This window comes from Ambystoma mexicanum, chromosome 2q (genome assembly GCF_040938575.1).
Source record: "Ambystoma mexicanum isolate Mex_15411 chromosome 2q, UKY_AmexF1_1, whole genome shotgun sequence".
Taxonomy (NCBI): Eukaryota; Metazoa; Chordata; class Amphibia; order Caudata; family Ambystomatidae; genus Ambystoma; species Ambystoma mexicanum.
Window position 1 is genome coordinate 1,033,162,637 of NC_090924.1, and position 26,115 is coordinate 1,033,188,751.

General features: G+C 49.1%; 1 protein-coding gene across 1 annotated transcript in view; it reads right to left on the reverse strand.

Moving 5' to 3' along the window:
* Positions 1–26,115, reverse strand: part of RUNDC3B (RUN domain containing 3B) — a 1,211,775-nt gene that overhangs the window by 281,938 nt on the left and 903,722 nt on the right. Inside the window, exon 7 of the mRNA XM_069648386.1 lies at positions 18,122–18,290. Within this exon, the coding sequence (XP_069504487.1) occupies positions 18,122–18,290 (169 nt within the window). The remainder of the gene's footprint in view (positions 1–18,121; positions 18,291–26,115) is intronic.

Below are 26,115 nucleotides of genomic sequence, written 5' to 3' on the forward strand. Positions count from 1 at the left end.
AAGAAATTCTGTAGCGGGGAAGGCAGGGAGGGAGCGATATGGAATACGTTGTCGCACCATCCCATCGAAAGAACGTTACCAGGTAAGAGAGTAACTTGTTCTTCCAGGGGATTGGGTCCTCCGACGTATTCCATATCTATGACAGACTCTCAAAGCAGTACCAATGCAAGGAGGTGGGAAAAGAATTTAGAAAACAGAAATTTAAAATGCCCAATCAAATTGCAGAGTAAAGGACCGCCTTGCCAAAGGCCAGATCCTGCCCACGGATGGAATCGAGGGAGAAGTGACGTACAAAAGTATGGACTGAAGCCCAGGTGGCTGCATCACAGATGTTACAAATAGGAACACCCCTCTGTAGGGCAGTAGAGGCAGCCATACCCCTGGTAGAATGGGCCCGCAAGCCGACCGGTGGGTCCTTACCCGCCAAGCGGTAACACTCAGAAATAGCCAGAATAATCCAGCGAGACAAAGTCTGTTTTGTCAAAGCTTATCCCAAACGCTTTCCAGCGTAACCAATGAAGAGTTGACCGTCCACTCTGACCCGGGACATGCGTGAAATATAAAAGCTTAACGCTCTCCGAGGATCAAGCCTATGGAGCCTCTCCTTTTCCTTACCAGGATGTGGAGGAGGATAAAATGCCGGAAGAACAACCTTCTGGCCTAAATGAAATTCCGACACCACCTTCGGAAGAAAGGAAGGACGAACGCTAAGGACAACCCTGTCCTTATGAAACACAGTGAAGGGTGGTTTAACTGAAAGTGCCTGTAACTCACTCACTCTGCGAGCGGAAGTGACTGCAACCAAAAATATAGTTTTCAGAGTTAACAGTCTCAAAGGGCATGAATGCAAAGGCTCAAATGGAGCACCCATCAGAAACTTGAGAACAAGGTTCAAATCCCAACCGGGCACCTGGAAAGGTGACGGAGGGAACACATTAGTGAGCCCTTTCAGAAACTGAGAAATTAAAGGAATTTTAAAATAGGAACACTCTTCAGACGAGCGCTTAAATATGGCGCCAAAGAAAGCAAAAAAGACAGAACCATGGGAATGTCACATGTAAAAGGATCCACATTCTTAACCCTGCACCAGTCGCAGAACTTACCCCAACAGCAACGGTACATGGACTTTGTTGCTGGCCGTCTGGCCGAGAGCAACACCGCCATCACGTCTTCAGGGAGGTCCCAATCCTTATACCTCAACCTTTCAGAAACCAAGCGTGCAGGTTGAGGGATCTGACCTCTGGATGGAGAACCTGACCCCCCCTCCCATGAGAGCAGATCGTCTCGGTAGGGAAGACGACGTGGAGGGCAGATGGACAAGTCGAGAAGGTCCGGGTACCACGTCCTCCGGGCCGACGCCAGAGCAATGAGGATCATCCGGGAACCGAACCTCTGTAACCTCCGCAGTACTTGCAGGATGACGGGGACTGGAGGAAACGCGCACAGCAGTGGGAATGACCACACCACCACAAACGCATCTCCTAAGGCTCCTTTTGGAGGAAATTCCCGCGAGCAGAACCTCTCGCACTTCTGGTTGACACTGGAGGCAAAGAGATCCACTTGAGGGGTCCCCCAAAGGGTGAAGATCTCCAGGAGAATCTCCTGAACAAACTCCCACTCGTGAGAGATCGCGCTCTGCCTGCTCAGAGCATCCGCTGTCTCGTTTTTGTCTCCGGCCAGATGAACTGCCGAGATCGAAACTTCCTGCTGGATTGCCCAGAACCAGAGCTGCATCGCCTCCCTGCACAGAGGAAGTGACCCTGCCCCACCCTTTTTGTTGAGGTAGTGCATGGCCACCCTGTTGTCCGTCAGGATCAGGACATTCTTCCCTCGCACAGTCGGCAGAAAAGCCTTCAGGGCTAGCCTGATGGCCCTCAGCTCGAACAGATTGATATGGAGTCTGGACTCCAACGGAGACCAATGACCACTGACTGTCAACTCGTTGGCATGAGCTCCCCATCCCATAAGGGATGCGTTCGTCACGATCGTCACCTCTGGCCAGGGTAGCCAAAATGGAGCCCCCTTCATCAGATTGTCTTCGACGGCCCACCACAGAAGGTCCTGGCCGACCGAGGACGGCACCTGAACAGGGTCCGACATCCTGCCGGAGGACTGAGACCACTGGAGCTTGAGTGCCCATTGCAAAGATCTCATCCACAACCTGGCCTCTGGCACCAGAAGAATGCAGGATGCCATGAGGCTGAGCAGTCTCAAGAACTCGAACGCTGGGAGAGTCTGGCCAAGTTGAAACATGTGCACCATCTGCTGAATGTGATGAGCGCTCACCTGGGGAAGAAAACACTGCCCCAGGGACGTGTCGAGCACTGCTCCGATGTACTGGAGCCTCTGAGTTGGTGTCAAATGGGACTTCTTTAAGTTGAGGGAGAAGCCCAGCTTGTTGAGGGAGTGGCAGATGACTGACAGATGATCCAGGACTTGCTCGGGAGAGCGCGCCCTGATCAACCAATCGTCCAGGTAGGGGTAGACGTGAATCCCCCCTTTCCTGAGGTGCGCTGCCACCACTACCATGAGCTTGGTGAAGACCCTCGGGGCGGAGGTCAATCCGAACGGCAGGACCCAAAACTGAAAGTGCGAGTCGCCAACCGCGAACCTCAGGTACTTCTTGTGCTTTGGATGTATCGGCACATGAAAAAAAGCGTCCTTGAGGTCGAGAGACACCAACCAGTCCTGAAGTTGAAGGGCCTGGAGGACTTGAGAGAGAGTAACCATCTTGAACTTGTCCTTCCTGAGGAGTTTGTTCAAACCGCGCAAGTCCATGATGGGTCTCAATACCCCGTCTTTCTTGGAAATCAAAAAAATAAGGGGAATACCATCCCTTGTTCCTCTCCGCTACAGGCACCAGTTCTATGGCCCCTTTCTCCAGCAGAGATTGAATTTCCTGCGCAAGGAGCAGATCCGGACTCTTCAAAGAGAGATTCCCCGGTGGATTGTCTTGAGGCCTCTGCCGGAAAGGAAGACAGTAGCCGTGGGTTATGATCTCCAGAACCCACACATCTGAAGTAATGGCGCGCCACTCTGCAAGATGCTGCGCCAGCCTTCCCCCAACCGGCGAACCATGGGACATGGCCTCATGACTGAGCTGAAGCAGCTGCGGCATTGCCTGAGGGGAAAGAGGCAACAGCCCGAGCGGCCTTGGCACCTCGAGTACCTTGTTTTCCACCTCTGGCACTCCTACGGTGGCCCCTTTGACTGGCAGCTCCTCCATTGCTGTCCCCTAGGACGAAAAGGCGGAGGTTGGCGAACTGCAGCGCCCAACGACTTCGCTGCAGCGTTGGAGGTCTGCAACCTCTCAAGGCTCTCGTCAGCCTTGCTGCCAAAAAGATGTTCCCCGTCAAAGGGCATGTTGAGGAGCCAGGCCTGCACATCAGGAGCAAACCCCGACTTCCGCAACCACGCAAACCTGCGTATCACGGTGCTCGCCGCCATGGACTGGCTGGCGCAATCTGCCATGTCCAAACCCGACTGAACGGCCTCACACATGGCATCCTTGTCATCCTGAACCATGGCAAGGAAACCATCCTGTTCGCCCCCTTTGGGAATATGTTCAGCTGCTAAGGAAACGCAGTTCCACAGAGTGTGCGTGAAACGTGACAAGGCACATACGGAGTTGGCCGCCTGAAGCGCCATACCCCCTGAAGAAAACACTTTCTTCGCCCAGCCGTCAAAACGCTTGTCGTCCGTATCAGGAGGGATGGTAGGATACGACGCCTGCTTTGCCGGGGCCTGCACCACCAAACTCTCCGGAGTGGGGTGCTTGGTCAAGTAGAAGGGGTCACTACTGGCTGGGTGGTATTTTCGCGGCAAAGACTTGCCCACTGCCGGGAGACTCTCCGGAGCAGTCCAAGCCGCCGCCACCCTCCTCTGTAGAGCCATATGGAACGGCAGTACCGGGTCAGTTGGTGGACCTTGGTCGAGGATATCCGTAAGGTCATCCTGAAGAAAATCCCCTGGGGGAGCAGACCATCCCAAGTACTCGGTGACCCTAGACATAAGACGCCGGTACGAGGAGTCGGCATGAGTGCCAGGCTCAGGCCTACAAAACTCCATCTCCGGAGAGGTGTCCAGCCTACTGGCATTGTGCAGGGACTGCCGCAGGTCCTCAATTTGGCTATGGCCCGAGAGAATCTCGCCTGGCATCGTATCAGGAACCATGCCATCATCAGAGCCCTCATCCACCTCTGAAATAAACTCAAGATGGCGGTAAGAAGGCACAGAATGTAGAACAAAGCCATGCTTGACCTTGGCCAGAGCCTTTCTAGGGGGTTCCACCGAGCCCCAGGGTATCCCCGTTGAAACAGCCTCGAAAGGCATCAAGGGCGTCGAGTGAATCGGCGTTGACGCCGAATGTGGCACCGACAGAATCGATGGCATCGACACAGGCCTCGAGGCCGGAGCCCCGAGCGTGTCCCTCGACAGCCTGGGTGCCGATGGCATCGACGACTTCTTCGGAAGCGGGGCCTCGAAAGAGTCCGTCGACGACCTCGGCACCACAGGTGCACACGGTCTCGAGCGCGTTGAGGACCGGCACCTGGACCGGGCATGACGAGAACAATTCCCCTTGTCCGAGCGGGACCTCTCCCGCGAATCGTGCCGACCACCCGAGCCCGATCACGACTGACCCCACTTGGAGGCGCGGACGAACCAGTGCCCTGCGATTCGAGAATCGCTAACATTTTCTTCCCGAAAAAGCCCATTCCTCCGGCGTTGCATGCTTGGTGGGATAAGCGACCCGCCGACGGGCGGAGTCCTCAGATAAGGACGGGGAAGTCGACTGATGACGGCACTTCCGGGAGTGCCTCGAAGAGGCAGAGGAGTGGCGGGACCGACTCCGGGACTGAGACCCACTGAGACCCACTGGACTTCCGATGATGATGTGGAGAGCCGCCCCTCGAATCGTCCGTCGAAAGCCCCGCAGACCTCGACTTCTGTGGCTTGGACACCTTACCTACCGACAACTTCTTCTTGCGCTCCCGCAAGGCTTTGGACGTGAGCGACTGGCAGTCGACACAGTCATCCGTGTCATGGGCCTCCCCGAGGCACCAGAGGCACCAGAGGCAGACGCCATGCGAGTCCGTCACTGACATCTTGGACCCACAGTTCCCGCACTTCTTAAAGCCCGGACGTGGGGTGGAAGACAAGGTAGACATCCTCACAAAGAATATACTACACAATACCAACAGGTTCGAAGAACCGAGAAAGAACAGAAACTCCAAAGAGTCGAGGCGCGCCGAGATCTCCGAAGCGAACACGTTCGTGGAAAAAACGGAACTGAGTCTACGGGCGTCGTGCGTCCTACTTATAACATCCAGTGACATCGGCCGTCGGAGGTGGTCCTCGAGGGCGGCGTATCGACGTCATCGATGCAGGACGCAGACACCAAAGATTTTCTGAAGTAGCATAGCTGTGGTGATTACTGTCATAGATATGGAATACGTCGGAGGACCCAATCCCCTCGAAATAATTTTTCAGGCATTAACCTTACGGGTCACTTACATCAATAAGGCTCTACCTTACTATACATAGGCAGTGATGTGTAAATTTCATATATGACATTACCTAAATCCTTTAATAACAAACAAGGAACACGTTACTTACCTTTAACTCTTGTCCCCCAGCATGGTTCTTACATGGATTCACATGCTATTAATATTCACCATCAGGCTGGGAATACTTGGTAAAATAAAGAAGTTTAGCTAAACTGCATTGTCGCTTGTATAGTCTATTGCTGTCTCTTTGGGTCATACTGCCCAACCAATTAAACTTGCCCTCCTTAGCTCCATCACTGTTGGCCATCTTCATATTTGGTTGCACACTTAAAGTGGCAGTAGGAACCAAGATGTACCTTAGAGGGGAAGGAGGGACGGTTCGCATGTGAATCCATATAAGACCCATGCTGGAGAACCAGAGCTACAGGTAAGTAACTTGTTCATTCTCTAGAATGGGGGCTTACATGGTGTGACATGCTATGAATACGATTACACAGCAGTACATAAACACAACCACGGGAGGTGGAAAGGCTCAACAGAAGCAATACGACCCTCAACACACTCACCCTGGAACACACTCGCCCCAAGAAAACAATTTGCGAAGGACTGCTTGTCTGACACAAGACTCCTCCCTGGAATCCCTGTCGATACAGTTGATTATTGCAAAGGTGTGAGTACACCTCCATGTAGCAGTCCTGCAGATATCCAGCAGGGGAGCACCAGAGAGGAACGCTGTCATAGATGTGATTGCTCTGGTAGAATGGGCCCAGGTCTGCCTGGCAACAGCCTGTTGGCCAGCTAATGGCAATGCATGAAGCACCTGGAGAGCCATCTGGAGATGGACGCTTTAGATGGGGCCTTGACCCAAAGGTCCAAGGTTAACAAAAAGCTGGGAAGACTTTTGAGGGTCCCTCATGCATGCAAAATAGAATTTCAAGGTATGCGCCACGTCCAGTGAATCCAAAGACCTTTCAGCAGGGGTGTAAGGGGTTGCAAAGAAAACTGGCATTACCAAAGGTTCGTTTAAAGGGAAGTCTGATGCAACCTTGGGCATAAATGAAGGATGCGTCCTTAAAACCACGTTCGCTGGGTGGAACAACAAATATGGAGACTTAAATGAAAGAGCCTGTATTTCACCAACCCTCCTGGCCGAGGTGATAGCCACGAGCAAAGCGGTTTTCTAAGAAAGAAACTGGAAGGGGGGCTCAATGCATAGGTTCAAACGGCGGCCCCATGAGCTCGGAGGGAACCACATTAAGCTCCCACGCAGGAGCCTTCACTGGTGGAAAAGTCCTGAAGAGGAACTCTTTGACGAGTCTATGCAACCACAAGCAGAGTTTGTCACCAGGTATACCTTGGATTGATGCATGTGCAAGGTCAGCCTTGGCAAGCAAAAGCAAACAAGGAAGAAGCTGTGACACCATCACGCGCCATGGATAGATCTTGTGACCAGCACCATACTGTAAAATGTGTCCACTTGTGCTTGTAACAGGCAAGTGTAGATGGAGCCCTGGCCTTAACCAGAATGTTCTTGCATTCCAAGGGCAGGAAGTAGTGTCCAAACTCTAGGACTGCAGGAGCCAGGCCACAAGGCTCAGAGATGCTGGATCATGGTGCAGGATGGCAGGTTTGGGAGAGGAGGTGGTCTGAAGGGTGGTGGACCTGAAAGGTAGAGGAGGTCTGGGTAACCGATATGCCTGGGCCACGCCTGTGCAATGAGGAGCATCTTGCAGTGGGATAGTTTTTGAGTGTGCGGATCACACGTAGCAGCAACAATATTGGCGCAAATGCTTACAGAAACCGGCCTTCCCATGGGATCGAGAATGCATCCCCCTGACTCCTTGCTTGAGGGAACCAGCTGGCAAACCGTTGGCACTTGGTGTTGGTCGATCTGAGGCTGGCCCCATTGCTGAAGATCCGAGACACCTGAGCTTGCTGGAGCTCCCACTCGTGGCAGGACCGCAGCTCCCTGGTGAGAGAGTCCACAGTGGTGTTTTGAACACCTGCCAAATGGAACGGGACTAGAAACATCCACTGAGGGAGAGGCTGGGAGATCTCCTCCTGCCCTACTTCTTGATGTAATACACGGTGGTCCTAATATTTGTGATCCTGACCACCTTGCCCAAAAGCTGCGGCTTTAAAAACTTGAGACCTGACTGTCGCAACTCCGACGGAGCATAGCCTTTGGAGCTTTCCAAGGCTGGCACATATCCTTTCCTCCGATAGGGCCACCATGCACGAGACTGTGTTGAGTCGGGCCCCAGGAACAAAGCGTCTTGGGACGGCACCATGCAGGATTTGGTATGGTTTATGGAGAATCCCATAGAGGTTAGAGTCTGGACCGTCTCCGGTGTATGCTTCGCCGCCATGGCATGAGAACGAGACCAGACCAGCCAATCGTCCAGGTAGAGGTAGACAAACTCCCTTCCTGATGAAGGAACATAGCCACTGGGGCTAGGCACTTGTTGAACACCCTCTGGGCTGATTTGAGGCCAAAGGGTAACCCCTTGAATTGGTAATGTCTTCCTTGAACGACGAACCTTAGGAACTTCTGATGTTTTGGGTGAATGGGGGAAGTGGAAATATGCATCCTCCAGATCTAGCGTTGCCAGGAAATCTCTCTTCAAGTTGGTTGAGCACGTGCTGTAATGTGACCATTTTGAACATTTGGGACTCTACAAATTTTTGAGACGACGCAAGTCTAGGATGGGCCTCCACCCGCCGGACTGCTTGCAAACTACAAAGTATCTGGAGTGCACTCCGGATCCCTGGTGGCACAGAGGGAGAGGCCTGAACTTCCTTGATGAGTTTGGCACTGTGCAGTTCTTGTCTTATTATGCAGGGGCCATTTTCCTGGAATGCCAGAGAGTGTCCCTGCTCGATCAGTCGCACACCCTTTTGTCCATGGAGATGTTGTGCAATATGTTGACAAACTGAGATAGCCGGCCTTCCAGTGGGGTGCTGAAGTGGGGGTTCAGGAACTGGGCCTGGTCAGGCTTCCTTCAGCATCTGTGTCCTGGGGGCTTACAGATGACAATGCTGGGTACCTCACCTACAGATCTGGGAATGGCCTCTATAATCCTCCTGCGTAGTGAAACGAGGGGGATGATGGGTAGGAAGGGCTGAGCACCTTGGAAGTTTGGGAAATCCTTCCTTTCTGGCAGCAAAGGTTCTGCCTCCTTTGTTGCAGCCTACCCAGAAAGTGAACTGTCTCTGTCTGGCTTGATGGTGAGAATAAATTAAAAAAAAATAAAGGGACTTGTCCACTGTCTTGCCGAAAAGGTTATCCCCATTGAAAGGAATATCGACCACATTGGCTTGGACGTCCTGCCTGAAGTTTGTGGTCTTGAGCCAACCTTGACGGCATAGGGCGACCAGTTGCCCATCTGCCAGTAACCAGAGTCAGCAATGTGAAGGGCGACCTTTATCGCATGGTCAGATGCCACTTCCCCCTCCTGAAAGATGGCCATGGCCTCCGCTTTCTCGAGGTTGGCCCCCAACTTGTACCAGAGTACTCTGTCATAGCATGCAAGGATGGCTAGGGCATTGGCGGCCTTGATTCTATACGCCGCAATTTTGGTTTTGCGCTTTTCAGCCGCATCAAGCTTCCTTCCCTACAGGTTAGGTGGAACTGAGCAAGAGGATGATGGATTAGACAACTTCTTCCTCACAGCAGCCGAGGCTACTGAGGCATTTAGGAGCCATATACTGGAACTCTATATTTCTTCTCCAGCATCTCCTTTTTACAGGGCTTGGAAAAGGGTTTCCGCATCACCACCAGCCTATCATCCCAGACGTCATCCATAAGTGTGACTAAGACCACAGTCTTTCCGAAGGATTCACAATGCTGGAAAAGGAATCCCTACTTGTTTTCCTGAAGAACCAAGTTGAAAAGCTTGGCCTCCCAGGAGATCATTGACTGGAAAGATCCCACTTCATCCAGGGGAGAGTCCCTAGATGGTAGGTCTACATCTGGTGGCTTACTGTCTGCAGGGATGTAGTCCTCAAACTCATCCTTACTCTGGGTACCATCTGTATCCTCATTGGTGTACGTATTAGCATTGGCTCCTGTGATGCCCAACTCTTCTATGATAGAAGGTGGAACAGGAGGTGGCTGTAGGTTCGCAAGCACTCAAGGAGGTGGCGCCAGGTGTGGCAGAGATGGTCTTGGTAGGCTGGCCACAGGAGCGGGCCCGGGAACCACAGGAGGACCAGAAGCCACAGGTGGTAGTTGATGCTGAATCTCTGAGACCAGATGTGGAGGGTTGACAAAATGTCCAAAGAAACATCTCTTGGCAATGGACCTCTCGGCACTTGAGGTGTGAACATTGGTGCATGAGGCCAGGGGCTTTTAAGGTGAGCAGGCTGAAGCAGTTGTGCCCCTCCTGCAGGCCGTGGAGCCAGCTGTGGAAGCAGGCGAACACCACCGTCCACAGGGTGTATCTGACGTTTTCAAGGACTTCTTCCTCCTCTTCCTCTTCCGACAGGATGAAAGGAGCAGAGACAGGGGCTGGATACACAACCCTGGGAGGCATCACAGGTGTTGTGACAGGCAGCCAAGCGGCCCTTGTGGGCTTTGGCAGAAAAGAGTGGTTCCTCCCTCTCTCTCTGCTGGAACCTCTCGGGAAGGTGCCCAGCACTGGTGTACCTGGAGAAGGCAGGGTGGGCAGAACAGACCCAGTCGGGACAGATAGAGGCCTTGGAGGCAATGCTATCCTTGAGATAGCTGTCGTGACCATAGAGATTGTGCCTGCAGACATCAACGAGCCTGTAGACGTGACAAAAACTAGTACTGCCAGCCTGGCGATGATGATGCTTTAGACAACGGTCTTGGGGTCGTCGATGATGACGCTTCCGCCGACAATGAATGCTGCTTCATCAATGGGGTTGACGGTGATGACGATCTCTGGCCTTCCGAGGACAGGGTTCCCTTTGTGCCTGTCGCCGATGCAGACAACTGAGATGCAGGGACCGCGGTGCTCGTCGACGAGGAAGTCGGAGCGTGCAATGACTTCACATTTTTGGGTACCTTCCCCTTGAAGGTGTCCCTAAAGCTTCTCAACCTCTTGCAAGAGGGGGTATGCTCTCTGGGCCTGCTAGCCCTGGCAGAGGCATGACTGCGTACAGACACTGAGTCGGAGGCATTACCTTCCTTCAGCCATAACACCAGCCGCTGATGGAAATCCTTCCTCATCTTAGTGGAGAAAGACTGGAAGATGAGGCATCCCTCCACATCGTGGTTCCATGAAGACATCCTTCTCACTGTATCTGGAACAGGCTTTGAAAAGGCTCTTCTAGGCATCCAATATGGTGCATGGACTAGGCCCAAAACTTGGTCCACAGCCCACACGACGTAGCGATTCGACTGAAGGAGGCATCGAGACAGGCAGCGGATCCCTGCTGCCAACAAGTCACAGCAGTGATGGGTTGAAGAGAAATTCAAGGAAAAAGAATCAAAAATAGGCAAAATACTCGAGAAAGTTAAGGAGCAAAACTCAAGGACTCCCAACACGAAAACATGTTGTAAAATTCTGAAGATGGCCAACAGAGGCTATAGAAGCGCTTTTCAACATCAGACAGCTTCAAAGGCCAAATTCATTGGGCCCCAAGTGGCCTTAGCATCAGATGACGCATTGCTCCTCAGTAACAGAACTTCAGAAACTACCAGAGGCTTTGGTCCAAACAAGCAAGTGCCCTTCAGACCAAAGATGAAAACTACTGGTCTCCTACTTAGTCAAAAAAATAGCCCGAATAACCATGGACAGGACCTGGAGATTTCCTTTGATCAAATAAGTCTGGTGTATTCTATTTACAATCAACCAAATTCTGAAAAGCCCCTTGAATCCCCTCAACCGGTTGTGCACCCTTGTACCATTGAAATAAGCCCTCTACGGTCGCCACATCGAACAAGTGAAGAGCAAGCCACGCAGATTTCGCCGGAATGTTTCTTTATTGCAACATCGACGCCAGCACAAAATAGAAGATCAAAATGTTTGGCTGAGACAAACAAAGGCTAGACTAGGAAATCTGATATTCTATCCATCATGTGAACAGTTAAAATTGCCTTGGCTCCTTTTTCTAAACTGTATGAGTCTATAAATGAAAATCTAAAAGACCATACTACAGTAATTGCCATGATGCACTCTAAATGGATATTCTTAGAAGGATACATAACAGCATTGGGCAGCAAGCAGCACCTCCCAAAGGACATGGACTTTGGGAGATAGCTTGCCAGACAGAAATGATAAAAATGCCTATTGGGGTAAGGGGCCAAAGGGAACAATCCGATTGTAGCTGTCAGGCCGCCAGTTTAGCCATAAAGGGTGCTACAGGGGAGCAGGAACAGCTACACCAACCTCTGGAAAGAGCAGCCTATAGCCCATTGAAAGATAAAAATGGGTGAGATTGCCCACGCCCCTTCATCACATGGCGGCTCCGATAGGCCCGTCCGGGGGACAAATGGTTGCGTCCAATTGGAGCAATTTGAAGTGTATGAGAAAGAAATGACAGCACCAAAGCAGGACCAAAAGACCTCGGCAAGAAAATCTGGAAAACAAGTTGACAATGTTTTTCCGATCTTTGAGAGTACTATTAAAAGGGGCCAAAAGACAAACATCTCGGATCAACCCGCCATTCACAACCATCAATCTGGGTAGCCTCAGGAGATGGAAGGAGTGGCCGATACACAGCAAAGACCGCCAAACCCTGCCCCAAAGGCACTGAAAATGGTAACACGTAGGGCAAAGCCTCCCTAGCTTGGGGAACTAAAGACCCCAACGCTCTTAAGGACGGTCGAGATAACAACCATTGACGACACTGGCAACTCTTAGGACTTGGTTGGAGTTGTCATAATTCTCATTTGAAGACTCGGAATCTGTGCTTCCACAAATCATCTGTGATACGGGTGAGCAACAAACAGCTCTGCTAAATAAGGAAAAAGTAACAATTCAGGCAGCTCACCCAAAACCTGTTCCCAAGAATCTCCATTCATGATTCTATGGGAAAAGAATGCCAGAATGCTGGAGGAAAATCGAAAGAGAGCCTGTCGATCTCGCTCTCCACCCTCTACGAGGTGCAAAAAATAGGCCGGCCCAGGCACAAGGATTCTCTTCTCGTCAACGCAGGTCCCTTCAAGAACCAGAATTGGACTGCAACAAAAAAGCACAAAGGGTCGGCAGTTCAGGAGTGTCGAGCTCGACGGGAAAGGCAGTCGGCCTCTGCCAAGCGAAGGACCTGCCCCATGTGGAAGCTGAGTAAGTCAAGAGCTATCCATCTGAGTGAACGTTCATTCAAATTGGAAAGAATGTTGGACAGAGGAGAGGAGATGATATTAAATAGAAGGTCTGTGATGAAACTTCTACACTGTATCTCGAAGTTACTGCAGCTAGTTTCTGAAGACATAATAATTGAATTTGGAGAAGACCACCGGACAGACTGTGTATATTTGCATATTCTCTCGTCAGTGGTCAAAGGGATGCTGCTTGAGGCAACTGATAGTTTTCATACTCTTGGCTTTGATCTAAGCCCTGTTAAGCCCACAAGTGTTCCTCTGCTAAACCAAAGGCAAGAAAACAACAAATCACAAATTGAGAGAGCACCCTCACCTGCTTCAGCTAGGAATCGCCAAAGGGACACAAAACGAGCCGAGTTACAAAAAAGTCCAATGGCCTAGCAGGACCCACTGGGTGTGAGACGAGTCCCCAGTCGCCCGCGCCCGAAATTGACTGTCTCGTTCAAAACAAACAGTGGTAACACACAAGAGCTGGGCTTGGGCTCGGACGTAGGGACGGGTTCACCTCAGGGACTTGAAACACAAGATCTACAGAAGTGGTCCTGGATCCCTCAGGCCCTAACTTGCAAAAGGCATTTATAGCTAGCTATCGTGCCAAACCAGGGACAAAGTTTACAGGAGGTCCCTAAACCACCATTCAGCAAACGCCCCTATTTAAAGATGGCCTCAAGGAACACCATGGGATTCAAACATTTAACCACCCCTAGTGACATAAACCTAGGCGAGTAGGACATCTTCTGCCTCCAGGAAACCTGGTTGATGAGGAAACCTAGGCTTCACGGATTGGACGTGCATATTGCCCCAGCACAAGGGGGAGCAGAAGGTGCCCAACATCAGGCCTCCTGACAGCCATTAGATCGGAGAGCAGTCTGTCCTTGGTCGAAACGCTTTTCTCAAGTCTTTTCTTCCTTGCAGTCTTGGTTAAATGGTCAAACCTTCCAACAGATTCAGGCCAGGCAACACATTCTAGCTTGGTGGTTATAAATTGCTATTGGAATACTCAAGCAATTTCGAACTCTAATTTTTGGGACTTGGTGGCAGATATCATTGACGACATTCACATTAACTCAGATATAAAATGTATGATCTTATTTGGAGACTTGAATGCCATCTGCCGTCCAGATTTGGACGCCAACAAAGTCCAAAAAAACTGGTCAGCACCCAGCGCAAGAGGAAACCTATGGTCAACTTTGATGGACTCTCGCAACCTCCATGCGTTACAGATAGAAGAAAGTTATAACAAACCCAAGGTTCCAACTTGGGAAAGAGGTGTACAGTCAGCTGACCTGGATCACATCTTTGTTTCAAGGCAGCTTCTGCAACATATAATACATACATTACTGCAGCTGAAGCAGAGGTGGGCACGGACCCACAGGCAATTTTGGATTATACCCCCTTATTAAAATGCTTCACCATTACTAAAGCAGGGAAAAACACTGGGTCTTGTGACTGATTCCACACATGACAAATCTCTAGTTGAGAAACAAAGAGTGATGAGAAGAGCAAAGCGTTGAGCGGCAACCTCAAACTATGTTGTACTAAAGATGCTGGAAAAAAAGACAGCAAATGCCTACAAAAACTGGGTTGCTGCGCGCAGACATGCACTCCTCCAGAAAGACTCTGAGCAAATCTTCCATATTGATGTGGAAGACAATCAAAGTACTTCTGGTCATTGATTAAATCAACTGCACTGAAACCTCCATCAGCAACAGAACAGTGTTAGTGAGACATTATGGAAAGATCATTTCACTACACTGTTCAGGGGTCCGAAAAACACCTCTGCCTGTTTCATCAACAAACTCAGTGACGAGATGGATGGTTCCCTACGACGCTGAAACTATCCTCAGGATGATCCAAAAATGTAATTCATCTAGAGCCCCTGGTCCGGATGGTTTAACGAACGCCATGTTCAATGAGCACCCAGTGAGATGGGCTTTGTTCATCCATGAGGTAATAAAAAAAGCAACCTCGAAACGGTCACTTCCGAACTCCTGAAGGACGGCATCGGTCATGCCTATCTTCAAGAAAGGGAAGGAGGACCCAAGAAACTATTGCCCAATCGTGTTATTAGGCGTGATCGGGAAAATCTTTGGCTCTCTCCTTCTGACCCAATTTCAAGATTGGACAAGATCATCGGGTTGGATAGACCCGTTACAAACAGGCTTAGTCAAAACCACTGGTACATCAGCGAATATCATGATGCTGAACATCTTGAAGAGCAAAATCCTGGAGGGCAGACCGAGGAATTTTGTTACATTTGTCGACCTGGTCCAAGCATTCGACCAGGTCGATCGCAACATGTTGTGGGAGAAATTAATAGAGAGGCAATGCCCTGGGGAAATTTTGGAACCTCTTATGGCTCTGCACTCTAAAACATCTATGAGAGTTTGTTTAAATCACTCGGGCTTGCTGTCATCTGAGATCCAAACAGCCAGAGGGGTAAAACAGGGATGCCCTCTAGCGACAGCTACCGACAATTTTTTCATTGCTGACATTATGAACTTCAAGCCCAGCTTAAGATCCTCCCCACCTAACATTGGGGGAGTAAAAGTGTCATGAATCCTCTATGCGGATGACCTGATCTTAAATCAATCAAACAAAATTGATCTTCAGCGGCAATTGAATAGCATCAAAGGTATATTAACTCAAACCATCTGGAAATAAACCAAGTAAAAACCAAAATAAAGTGTGTGGATAGACCACACGCCTGGAGAAAGACAGAGAAATTGACTTTAAACAGACTGAGATTGGGCAAATCACAAAGTCCAAATACCTGGGTGTCATCTTTAACAACAGTGCAATCAAATGTCCAATGCAAGAAGTCTTGCTGGAAAAGGCAAAATCTTTAGCAACACAAGCTAAACTAGCTGACAGAAAATATGGCAGTTTGTCGCTGATTCCGCTAGTCAATTTCTATAAAGCAAAGGCAGTGCCGGCATTAACATATGGAGCGGAAGCCATGCCCAACATTCCAAGTAAACTGTGGGCGAAGCTAGAGGGTGAATTCGGCCGATTTCTACGGCCATAACGATAATACGCAGAGAGTTAAGACTCCTGTCTCTAAACGCCACAGTGGAGTGGAACAGCCTGACATTATTTTCTAAAATCACGTCTCCATCCAGTCCAAAAACTTTCCAAATCATAAATCAGGAACTTACGACTGGAAAACGTAAATCCCTGACCAGGTGGCTAAATAAGATCAGATCTAAACTAGACCACTTGTGTTGTTCAGAACAGGACTTCAGGGCAAACCCAAACAGGGTAAAGAGAAAACTGATGGAGTGACTGGATTAAAACCATAGAAATGCCAGCCTCGTGTAAGTGCACCATCAGCCTACCTGTAAATACCAAAACACTAAATGAAGTTTGAGGATATCTGACAAAGTTCCCAGATAGATCCTACAAGGACACTTTCCTAAGAACGAGACTTAATATGCTCCCCACCAATGAGATCAATGCAATACGGGAGAAATCAGAAGGACACACCTGTAGATTCTGTGGTACAGAGGAGGAAAGCAAATCCATCAAACACTTGCTGGAGTTTGGTAGAAGAGAATGTAAGAAACCAGGGAGCCTTATGGATGTTGAACAATTGACAGCAGGAAGAATGGGAAATAGAAGAGATGTGAGCAGAAAAGGAGAGTGAGGAATAAAAATAACTTCAAGATTGCAGACCAGCGAAGAGCTGGACAGGATAGAAGGGGGAAACAAGTCTGAGGAGGGAGGTAATAGAGGGGGAATAGTAATAGCAGGGGAAGAATAGAACTTCTGGTTTCACAGCACAGCTACAACTACCACCCTACTGATGAGGTCCAGCCAGACCGAAACACATATCTGGGGTTGCTGTTGGTACTCTTGTTCAGAGGAGAATTGCCTAGCATTTAGGTGCTGTACTGCCCTAGGGCAGGACAAATACCGATATGTTTTGGATATTTCTCCTCTGTGAAAGATAGTGAGCTAAAGACTCTGGGTATGGATTTTGTAACCAGGACCAATGTCTGGCAGAGGGACTCCCAGGACCGCCCTTGCTAATTTGCATTGATATTGTGCATACATTTTTTCTGACAAATGAAACGGTCATTACCAACAACACTCTAGTTCCCTTTTTAAAAGATTGGAATCAAAATACTTTTCCTCCAGAAAATGGGCAGAATCCCACTGCGCCTAATATTTTGGAATAGATAATTTAAGAAAGAAGCCCACTTCTAACTAAACTAAAGCATTGCAGTAACCATGGTGACCTGGAGCTCATGAAGACTTCCTCTCATCAAACATTGTTTTATGGTTATGGCATATCCAAATATTCATGGAGGAGGCTCCCATTCAAAGTGTTGAGTTTCTTCTTCTGACACCGTGTCAGAAACGTTACGGTGTAGCAGAAATTGGAATCTCTGATGTTAGGATTGATAAAGGCTGTCATCATGTATCAGCTACCTTAATTATCTGACGTTATGTTGTTTAATAATTGGAACAGTGTCATTGCAGCATACATTCGTTTATTATATACCCTTTTATACAATATGTCAACCACATATATACTCAATTACACAACCTAAACACTGATCCACAAAACATCACTCTTTTCTCTGCCAACAGTTGCTTGTAACCATGGTGATCAGTGGACAGGCACGCGCACACACAGGTGTGTTCACGTTGCTAGTCTGGTTGATGCATGGTTTGAAGGAACAAGTAGCCACCCTTTCTTAGATCTCGTGCATAACTCCATGTATGCGGTATTGTGCATGTGCAAATGGGCACGGTTCCACACTTGACTTTGCACAAATATAAGATGTTCCGCAATGTATTTTGTAAGCACACGGGTTCATAGTTACCCTCTGCCTTTTCAAAATGACCTCAATGTGCGGTTTCGACATCAGCTCCAGCTGTAATTATGCAATGTATTAATTCCCAGGAAGATCAATGCCAGACATGGGTGTAATTTTAGTGGGTACAGGGGTGTTTGTTCCCCCCCAACTTTCATGGCACACCATTTTGTCCACATTCATTTTGCTGGGGCACCTTTTCTTCAGATGTTATGCCCCCCCCCCCAAGATTTTCAGCAAAGTTACTCCACTGATGCCAGAAGATATAAATGATTCCATGCCTGGGTGCTAGAGGTTTTATACAGACCAAATTCTACCTAAACGTAACTACCCACTGCATTTTTTGCATTTCCTTTACAAAGTTACTCAAATAAGAGCTAGTGCAGTTAACAGACACATGCATGTTGCCCAAAGCCAAAAATGACACGTCTTAAAGCACTCTGTCAATAATCTGTTGCGCTATTAATGACCCCCAGGCGCCTCCCACGTGACCAGTTTACCTTCTGCTCCGTGGTGAGGCGGTATTTCTGTTCCACTCTCTTGCATTTGTTATACCAGCTGTTTTCGTCCATGATAAAGGGAGGGCCGATGTTCTCGGGGGTGCTGCCTTCACTGTCACTGCTCCCCAGCGTCCGGAGTTCCTCCTCGTCGCTGCTGATGCTGTCAGAGCTGCAGGAGACACATTGGAGGCAAAACCAGGTTTAAAAATGCAAGCCCTCGCGTTCTTCAGTCATCAGAGCCTAGCACCATGTCTGCAGAATTCCTGCATGCCAAGAGAGCCCGCCCAGCCTTCATGTCTAACGGTCTGACTTGAGTGAAAGGATGCACCAAAGGGGACTAGACCCATCCCCGGCATTGTGTCAAGATCATTGATTGAACACTGAATGATCACTACATTCATGGTTAGCCTCACAACGGTACATAGGTTACATAACATCATGATACATAGATCATAGGTAAGCAAGAAAACCAACAGTGCTTGGTAACTGAATTCTTATTACAATCAAAGTGTGCACAGAGATCTACATACAAATCACTACAACAGCAGGTTACAGGGCTAAAATAATGTTCAAGTCGAGTTCCAACACTATAGCAAGGATGCGTGAGGCGACAGTGCAAGTGACTGATATACCAAGTGGTAAGCGCAGAGTGATGGAACAACCCCCACATTCATCATCTTATCTAGTTTTTTAATCCTGCATTTCGATGAACATTTGGGTGAACATTGGGATCACCCTCTGAAACGTTTTATTGCTGCGATGCATTATTTTTTTTTTTTTAAGCGATTACTTACTGGACCAAGGTGACAGGACAGGACAGCATCTGATAAATGCATTTTTGGCGCTAGCTTTGATTTGTTTATACCTAGATGTGTAGGTCCACTAAACGCCCAAAGCTGGTGCTCAATAAATAGAGGGCCATATAAAGTGTTAGATGAGGAGTTTTCTAAAGCTCTTTGTTAGGAGGAATTCTCCAGAATGGCTAATTTCCCTTACCCACTGAGTCCCTCAGCAGCTTTGCTGGATTTCTGGGATTTATTTTTTCACCGATTAAGAGTGTGAGCCTTTTGAGTTTTGCTGTGTGTTTAACATTTTTGTGTTCATAGATAGTGGAGATTCACCTACTCCATAGGCATCATCTTTTTACAGTGACTGACTGACTACTGTCTCCCAGAACATGTAAAGTTGTCATTGACTTTATTTGTCTTTTTAAATCCACAGACACAGTACAAACTATCTTCCATAGAGTACTGGAAAGGGTTAATAGTTATGCCTTTTTGTCTGCTTCTCATGGAACATTATTTTCTGCCCCTTTCTTTAAGATTTGGCTGGTGGCAGTGGCATCTACTCTATTTTTCCTACCGTGGTCTAGGTAAATAGCCTTGGTACTGTTTTAGGCTAAGTTAGTAGCCTGGAACTTAAAACCGCTAGACCCCATTTACTTTTATTTGGTTCTGGCTGGGTTTATTCACCATTTTGTTTTGTAAAGGTCTTTCTCGTGTTTTACTCTGCGCTCCAAACCAGGTTTGTTTCCTTTGTTCGCTTTCCTTTGGCGGGCTTCTGCACAGAAGCCCTCCTTAGGCGCATGAATGTCTGAGGTGGACAGGATGTGAGGGAGGGGTTTGAGACTCCCTGCACAGGATCTCCTTGGAGACCCATGTCGCACTCTGTATGATTGGCTGTGGTGACTGTCCCACCAGGACAGCCACCCTGCTGTGTGATTGACAGCCAGGCTCTGTGAATGGGAAGAAAACTGTATAAAAAGCAGGTCTCTGGGACTGGAAGTGAGAGTCGCCACTGGATCGATAGAACCAAAGTGAAGCTGAAGGAAGAGGACCACTACCACGACTGAACCTCCCGGTGAAGCCCTGCTGTGGGTCCGAATCTCCAAACTTCGATGACAGAGAAGATCTGCAAGGAATCTTCTTCCCTTGAGCTGGTGGGACCAACCAGTTTGCCAAACTCCAAGCCAGGCCTCCCTCAGGTCGAATAGCTGTGCACACTTACAGTGAACCGGATAGCCAGGAGGACCGGACCCTGCTTGAGTCTTAAGGAGTGCACCTTATATTTGTCGCTTTGCTCTGCTGCTGGTTTCCTCCCTGGGCAGTGCAGGACTCTCCAGTCTTCCTTCTTCGTGTCAGTCTGACAGTTGCTTCAGGAACCGTGAGCGTGCAGGATCAGCCAGGAACTTCTGCCTCAGCTACAGCATTCTTCTGCTCTAAACGTACTGTACAAACCTGGTTGTTCGTTCCGTCCTACCGCAGTGAACGTGTTTTAAATCTTTCGCCAATCCGAGGGCTTGTCCTTCTCTACTCTTTTAAATAACTTTTCTGCCGACCAACTTCGTTTCGAACTCTTGGCAAAGACTTGACCGCAAACTACTCTAAACTGTGTTCTCCTCTGCAAAAACTCTGAACCATTAACTTTGGCCCAGGCCTATTGATTTGAATCCTCATTGTATCAAGGCTTTTCTAGATTGCCTTGCCTACTTACTTGTTGGTGCTGCTTAATTTTGTATAACCTTGTCTTTCCCTCCCTTTTTAATTGCTGGAGTGCCATTTTGCTCACACTTCTTTTTGAGCTTAACTTGTCCAAAATTCATTGGGTGTTGTGTAGTATATTAAGATTGTGATTTTCTGCTGCTTTACTTTAGTGAACTGTTTTACAAATGATGTGGAAATAAATGTATATTCTTTTACCCAGAAACCTTGAGTCAGTGTTTGTTCGAACCATAGTAATTGCTGTCCTTTGTGTAACTTCTGATACTGCTCACTTTACTCTTGAGATAAGTCTGGCTGCTCAGCCATCACTACCACTTTACTGTGTAGTACAGGCTTGTACCAAAGGTGAATGGGTACCGTCACTTGTAGTCTTAATTGTGTGTGGTGTTCCCAAAGGGTACTGCATATGATTCTGCCTAACACTCTTCCGAAAGGTCTAATAGTTCTCAACATGTTGGACAGCTGGAAGTGTGCACCAGATTTCGACCATCAGGACCTGGGAATTCTGTTAGGGGTCATTCACCAATCATCCGCATGCACACATGGAACAGATACACGGAGCAGAGGGTCACATCAACCTTCTTTATTCCCTACTACATCGTAACTAACTTTGATGGCTGTAATGATCCGAGGCTCTGGGTTGTAGTGAGTGTCCGTTTTCTTTCTCTGGGTTTGTCGGACTAGGACGGCCAGTCCTATTTCTAGCTGGGGGTCTTTCGCTCTCCTCTTTTTATCAGCCCATTCTTTGGCTTTCCTCTTCTTCTCGGCGTCCCGTTCCCATATGGCTGTATCTTCTTCTGGTGTGGAGTATTCCCACTGAGGGATGCGCGTTCGAGGTTGGTACCTCATCATGAGCTCGGCTGGCGGTTTTCCCGTCGTGTCATGCTGAGTGTTCCTGTAGCTTCTGAGCATACTGCAGATGGCTTGCGTGTGGGGTACTTGTTCCGCTACAGCTTTCTGTCTGGTTAATTTGATGGTGGCCATGAACCGCTCTACCATCCCATTGGCTTGGGGCCAGAGTGGTGTGACCTTCTGATGGTGGAAACCAAGGTGGTCTGCAAGTTTGGCAAATTTGCGTCCTTGGAACGGGGATCCGTTATCTGTCGTGACGATGTTAGGGATGCCCCATTCACTGAATAGCTCATCTATGATGCGCACTGTTTCGGCAAACGATGTCGACAGTGTTTGCTTGATGAACGGGAACCTCGAGTATTCATCGATGATTACCAATAGGTATCCTCCTTCTTCCAGGGGTCCATAGAAGTCCTTCGCAACTTTTTGCCAGGGCCTTGCTGGAAGTGTGGTTGGTTGTAGGGGGTTCGGGGTTGACCCCTTTGCTGCTAATTGGCAGGGTCTGCAGTGTGTCAGCATGTCTTCCACTACGGCATCCATGTAAGGAAACCAGATGTGATTCCTTAGAATGTTTTTTGTGTTGTCGATCCCCCTATGGCCCTCATGGGCTAGTGTTACTAGGGTCTTCCTTAGATCTTTTGGAGCTACTAATCTGTTTCCATGTAGTAGTATGCCTTGGTCTGTGGCTACCAGTTTTCCGTGTATTTTGGATAGTCGATCGAGGTCTTTCTTGTCTGCTCCCTCCCCTCTGTTTCTTCTTTACTGGCACCCTCTCCAATTGTTGGAGAGGGTGAGGAAAATGGCGGCTTTGATTGTCGGGTCGGCCTTGCTTCTTTCCGCGAAATATTGCCGTTGAGACTGTCGGTGGCATGGCATTGGAGGATAGATGGGAGATGTATTCTTCAGCCTCATGGGCTAGGGTGTCGTCATTTTTCATCATTGGGTGCCTGGATAGTTAGTCTGCCGGGTTGGCTTCACCTCCAGGTTTGTGAACGATCACATAGTCATATTCTTGTAGTCTTATCCACCAGCGCTCTATTCCGGGAGGCATTTTGGTTTTGGGATTCCCAAATATGGAGAGGAGTGCCAGATGGTCCGTTATGAGGGTGAATTTCCAGCTAATGACAAAGTAGTGATACTTTTCGCAGGCCCATACTGCAGCAAGGCTTTCTCGCTCGGCCTGAGAATAAGCTCTCTCTGTGTGGGATAGGGCGGGGCTGGCGTATGCCACAACTGCATGTCGTGCGCTGTCTTTGGCGTCAGTCTGGGCAAGGGTGGCTCCAAGTCCAACTGGACTAGCATCTACCGTAATGATGGCGTGCCATTCCGGATGAAAGTATGCCAGCTGGCGGTGGTTGTGAGACTCTCTTTTATAGTTGTGAATGCCGCTTGGCAGGGCAGGTCCCAGACAAATGGTTGGTCCTTTCTCAGGAGAGTACGAAGTGGGTCGGTGATCGTGGCGTAGTTCGGGAGGTAGCGCGCCCAGTATCCCTCATACCTAAGAAAGGAGCGTAGTTCCGCCGTTGTCGTGGGTGCCTGGAGGTCAGTTATGGCTTTTATTTTCTTCGGGTCGGCTGTTATACATCTGTTTGAAAATATATGCCCGAAGAATTTGAGGCTGGTCTTGTTGATGTCAAATTTGGGTTCATTTAATGTCAGCCCCGCTTCTTGGAGGATCTTGCAGATGGCTCTTAGGGCTCTATCATGCTGTTCTTGGTCTCTTCCAAAGATCAGAATGTCATTGCTGTAGTTCAGACCATTCACTTCGGATGATATTAGGCGCCCGATTGTCTCTTGAAAAATCTCTGCAGCGGACGATATGCCAAAATTGAGTCGCTTGTATCTAAACAGCCCGTCATGCGTTGCAAAGGTGGTGATGGCTCTTGAGGCCGGGTCTAGGACGAGCTGGTGATCCATGGGTGAGGTCTAGTTTTGAAAAGTGTGTCGCCTGATTTAGCCTGATAAGCATGTCTTCCAGCCTTGGGCCTGGGTGTCTCTCTCTTTGGATGGGGGCGTTTGGGATGCGCATGTCGACACATATACATAGACGTCCATTGTCTTTGGGCACTATTACTATTGGGGATACCCATGGCATTGGCCCTTCTGCCTTCTTTATGATGTCATTGAGAAGGAGGAGTTGGATCTCCTTTGACAATTGTTCCTGGAGGTGGAAACCCACCTTGCGGGGGTGCTGTGGCACTGGGGTGACGTCGGGGTTAATGTGTAGTTTGATAGAGTTTTTGAGCATGCCTACTCCTTCAAACAATTTGGGGAATTGATCCTTGAGGTCTCCTTTCGTGAGGGGTCGACATGTTATTGACATCATGGTTTCTCGTGCTGACATGATGGTTTCTCGTGTTGATGGGTGTCCCTTTATTAATTCCGACTGGTCATATTGTAGATCAATCAGTGCCAGGGCACTGGCTGTTCGGTAGCTGAGAAGACAGCGACCTACAGAAGGGCTCCTTATGACGTGAATTGTGGATGTCACTGTGAGGTCGCAATGTGTCAAGTCACATTGAAATTGTCCTTTGGATGTCATGGGCAGGGAAGATGTGCGTTTTGGATTCTCGCAGAGGGTAAAGGGAGGCGATGTCAAGATACAGTTCCTCATTCATGACGTTTACCGTCGCTCCAGTGTTGACGACGAATTTGTTCCTGGCATTGCCCGTTTGTATCGTCACTCTGGGGGCCGAAGTGTCCTCAATGTCGACGCTGAGGAGTCGGACGTATATATCCGTCTTGCAGGTAACGGGTTTGTTCAATCTCCTCCTGCTGATATCTTGGTGGGGAGTTATTGTATGGGTCCATGTCTTGCTTGTGAGGTGGCAGGGGGTCTATCATGTATGTCTTCCCCTGTTCTGGTGTTTGCACTGGATCTCATTGGCGCATGTTGTATAATTTGTGATCTTTCCTGTCCGGTTCAATTTGTAGTCCTTCCAGTGCTCTCACAGTGTTTGGGCGTTGATAGGAGTTCATGGGGTACGTTACTCCTCTTTCGACGGGGCGTTGGTTGTGTTGTTCTCTGTGCATCTCCGTTGTGCGGCTGGCAGTTGGTTGGCGGGTTGAGTTCCCTTCGGGGAGTTGTTCCTTGCACATTACTTGAAAGTGGTTTTCCAATCCACATCGTAGACAGCGCTGGCAGATAGCAGGGCATGGTCCTCTATGTGGGTACTCAAACCCACAGCGGTAGTATTGGCGGTCACTCTGTGTTCGTTGTGAGGAGTATCTGCGAGTTGTTCTGCTTTGCGAGTTTGGGTATCGGGTGTAGGGGCTTGGCTGCAATGATGTCGCCCTTTTTTTGGGTTTTCAATAGCTGCGGCCTGGATGTCAATTCTTTCGTACACCCTGGCCAAGTCCAGTACCTCTCTGAGGGAAAGAGGCTTTTTTAGGAGGTGTTTCCTGAACATCGAGGATATGCACCCTTCTATTATGCGTAGTCTTATAGCTTTGTCGTTGTTAAAGTTGGCAAAGTCACACTTGGTTATCTTTCTTTGAAGGCGGATGACAAATTCTACTATCGATTCATGAGGGAGTTGGGAACATTGAAAGTGTATCGCTCATAGTCACGATTGGGTGTTATGACAAGTTTCTCATTGATGGCTTCTAGGAGTTTCGAGTAGGTGGTGCGGTCTTGTGAAGGGATCGTGCGTATGATGTTTTTAATTTCTCTCCCTGCGACGTTGGTGAAGATGCTTATTATGTTGGGGGGTTCTTGTGTGCCAATGGCACCCACGAAATCCTCAAATTTTTCGACCCACTCTTCCCATCGCTGACCCTGGTCGTGGTGTGGGTTCAGTGTAAATGGTGTGGGTATTCTCATTAGGCCGGCATGGGAGGAGAGTCCTCTGGTAGTGGTGTATGGGAATTTGCATCTGCCACATCTGGAGCTGACATGGTGGCGCCACTGGTTGTGATGCAGTGTCTTTGGTGTAGCTTGGAGAGAAAGTCTTAGGTGTTTCCTAGGTCACAGTGGCTGATGAGGTAATGCTGTGGAGTTTCTCCTCTGAACTGAAGCCACGTTTCTTGAGCAGGCGGGTAGTGCTGGTGTTTGGTGTAAGGCGCAGGCACCGTGGCATAAACTGTCTCGTGTACGGGTGTGTGTGCGCACGCTTTAGATGGTCACCTTCCCGTTGTTTTGATCAGGGCAAAGCCACCCTTGGGGTGTTTATTAGCCCTCTTTCCTCAATGTAATGTCACGTAATGGGAGACATGGAGGTCTGTTTCTGTGTCCATATGCTTGTTGACACCACTGTCACTCAATGGGAGACACAGGGTCTGGGGTCCGTGTCTTTTGTTTCCTTTCTTTCCTCCCGGTCCCTGCCGGGACTCCTTACTTGTTAGCGGATGCGTCCGCGGTGATCCGTTCTCATTTCGTTCCCACGTGCCGGTGGGATGCAGCAGCCGGGCCCGCTTCGCGGTGTCGGGAGGCAGCAGCAGCGGTCTATTGGGCTGCGGTCGAAGCAGCTGTGTTGTCGCTGGGCTGTGTCTGCCGTAGGGAACACGGGCCCCTCAATTGGTGTAGGGTGCACAGGCCCATGTGTTTTGTCGGGCGCACGGGCCCACGAGTGCTGCTGGGCGCACGAGCCCAGAAAATATGCTAGGCACACTGGCCCACCTGTTCAACTGGGCACACGGGCC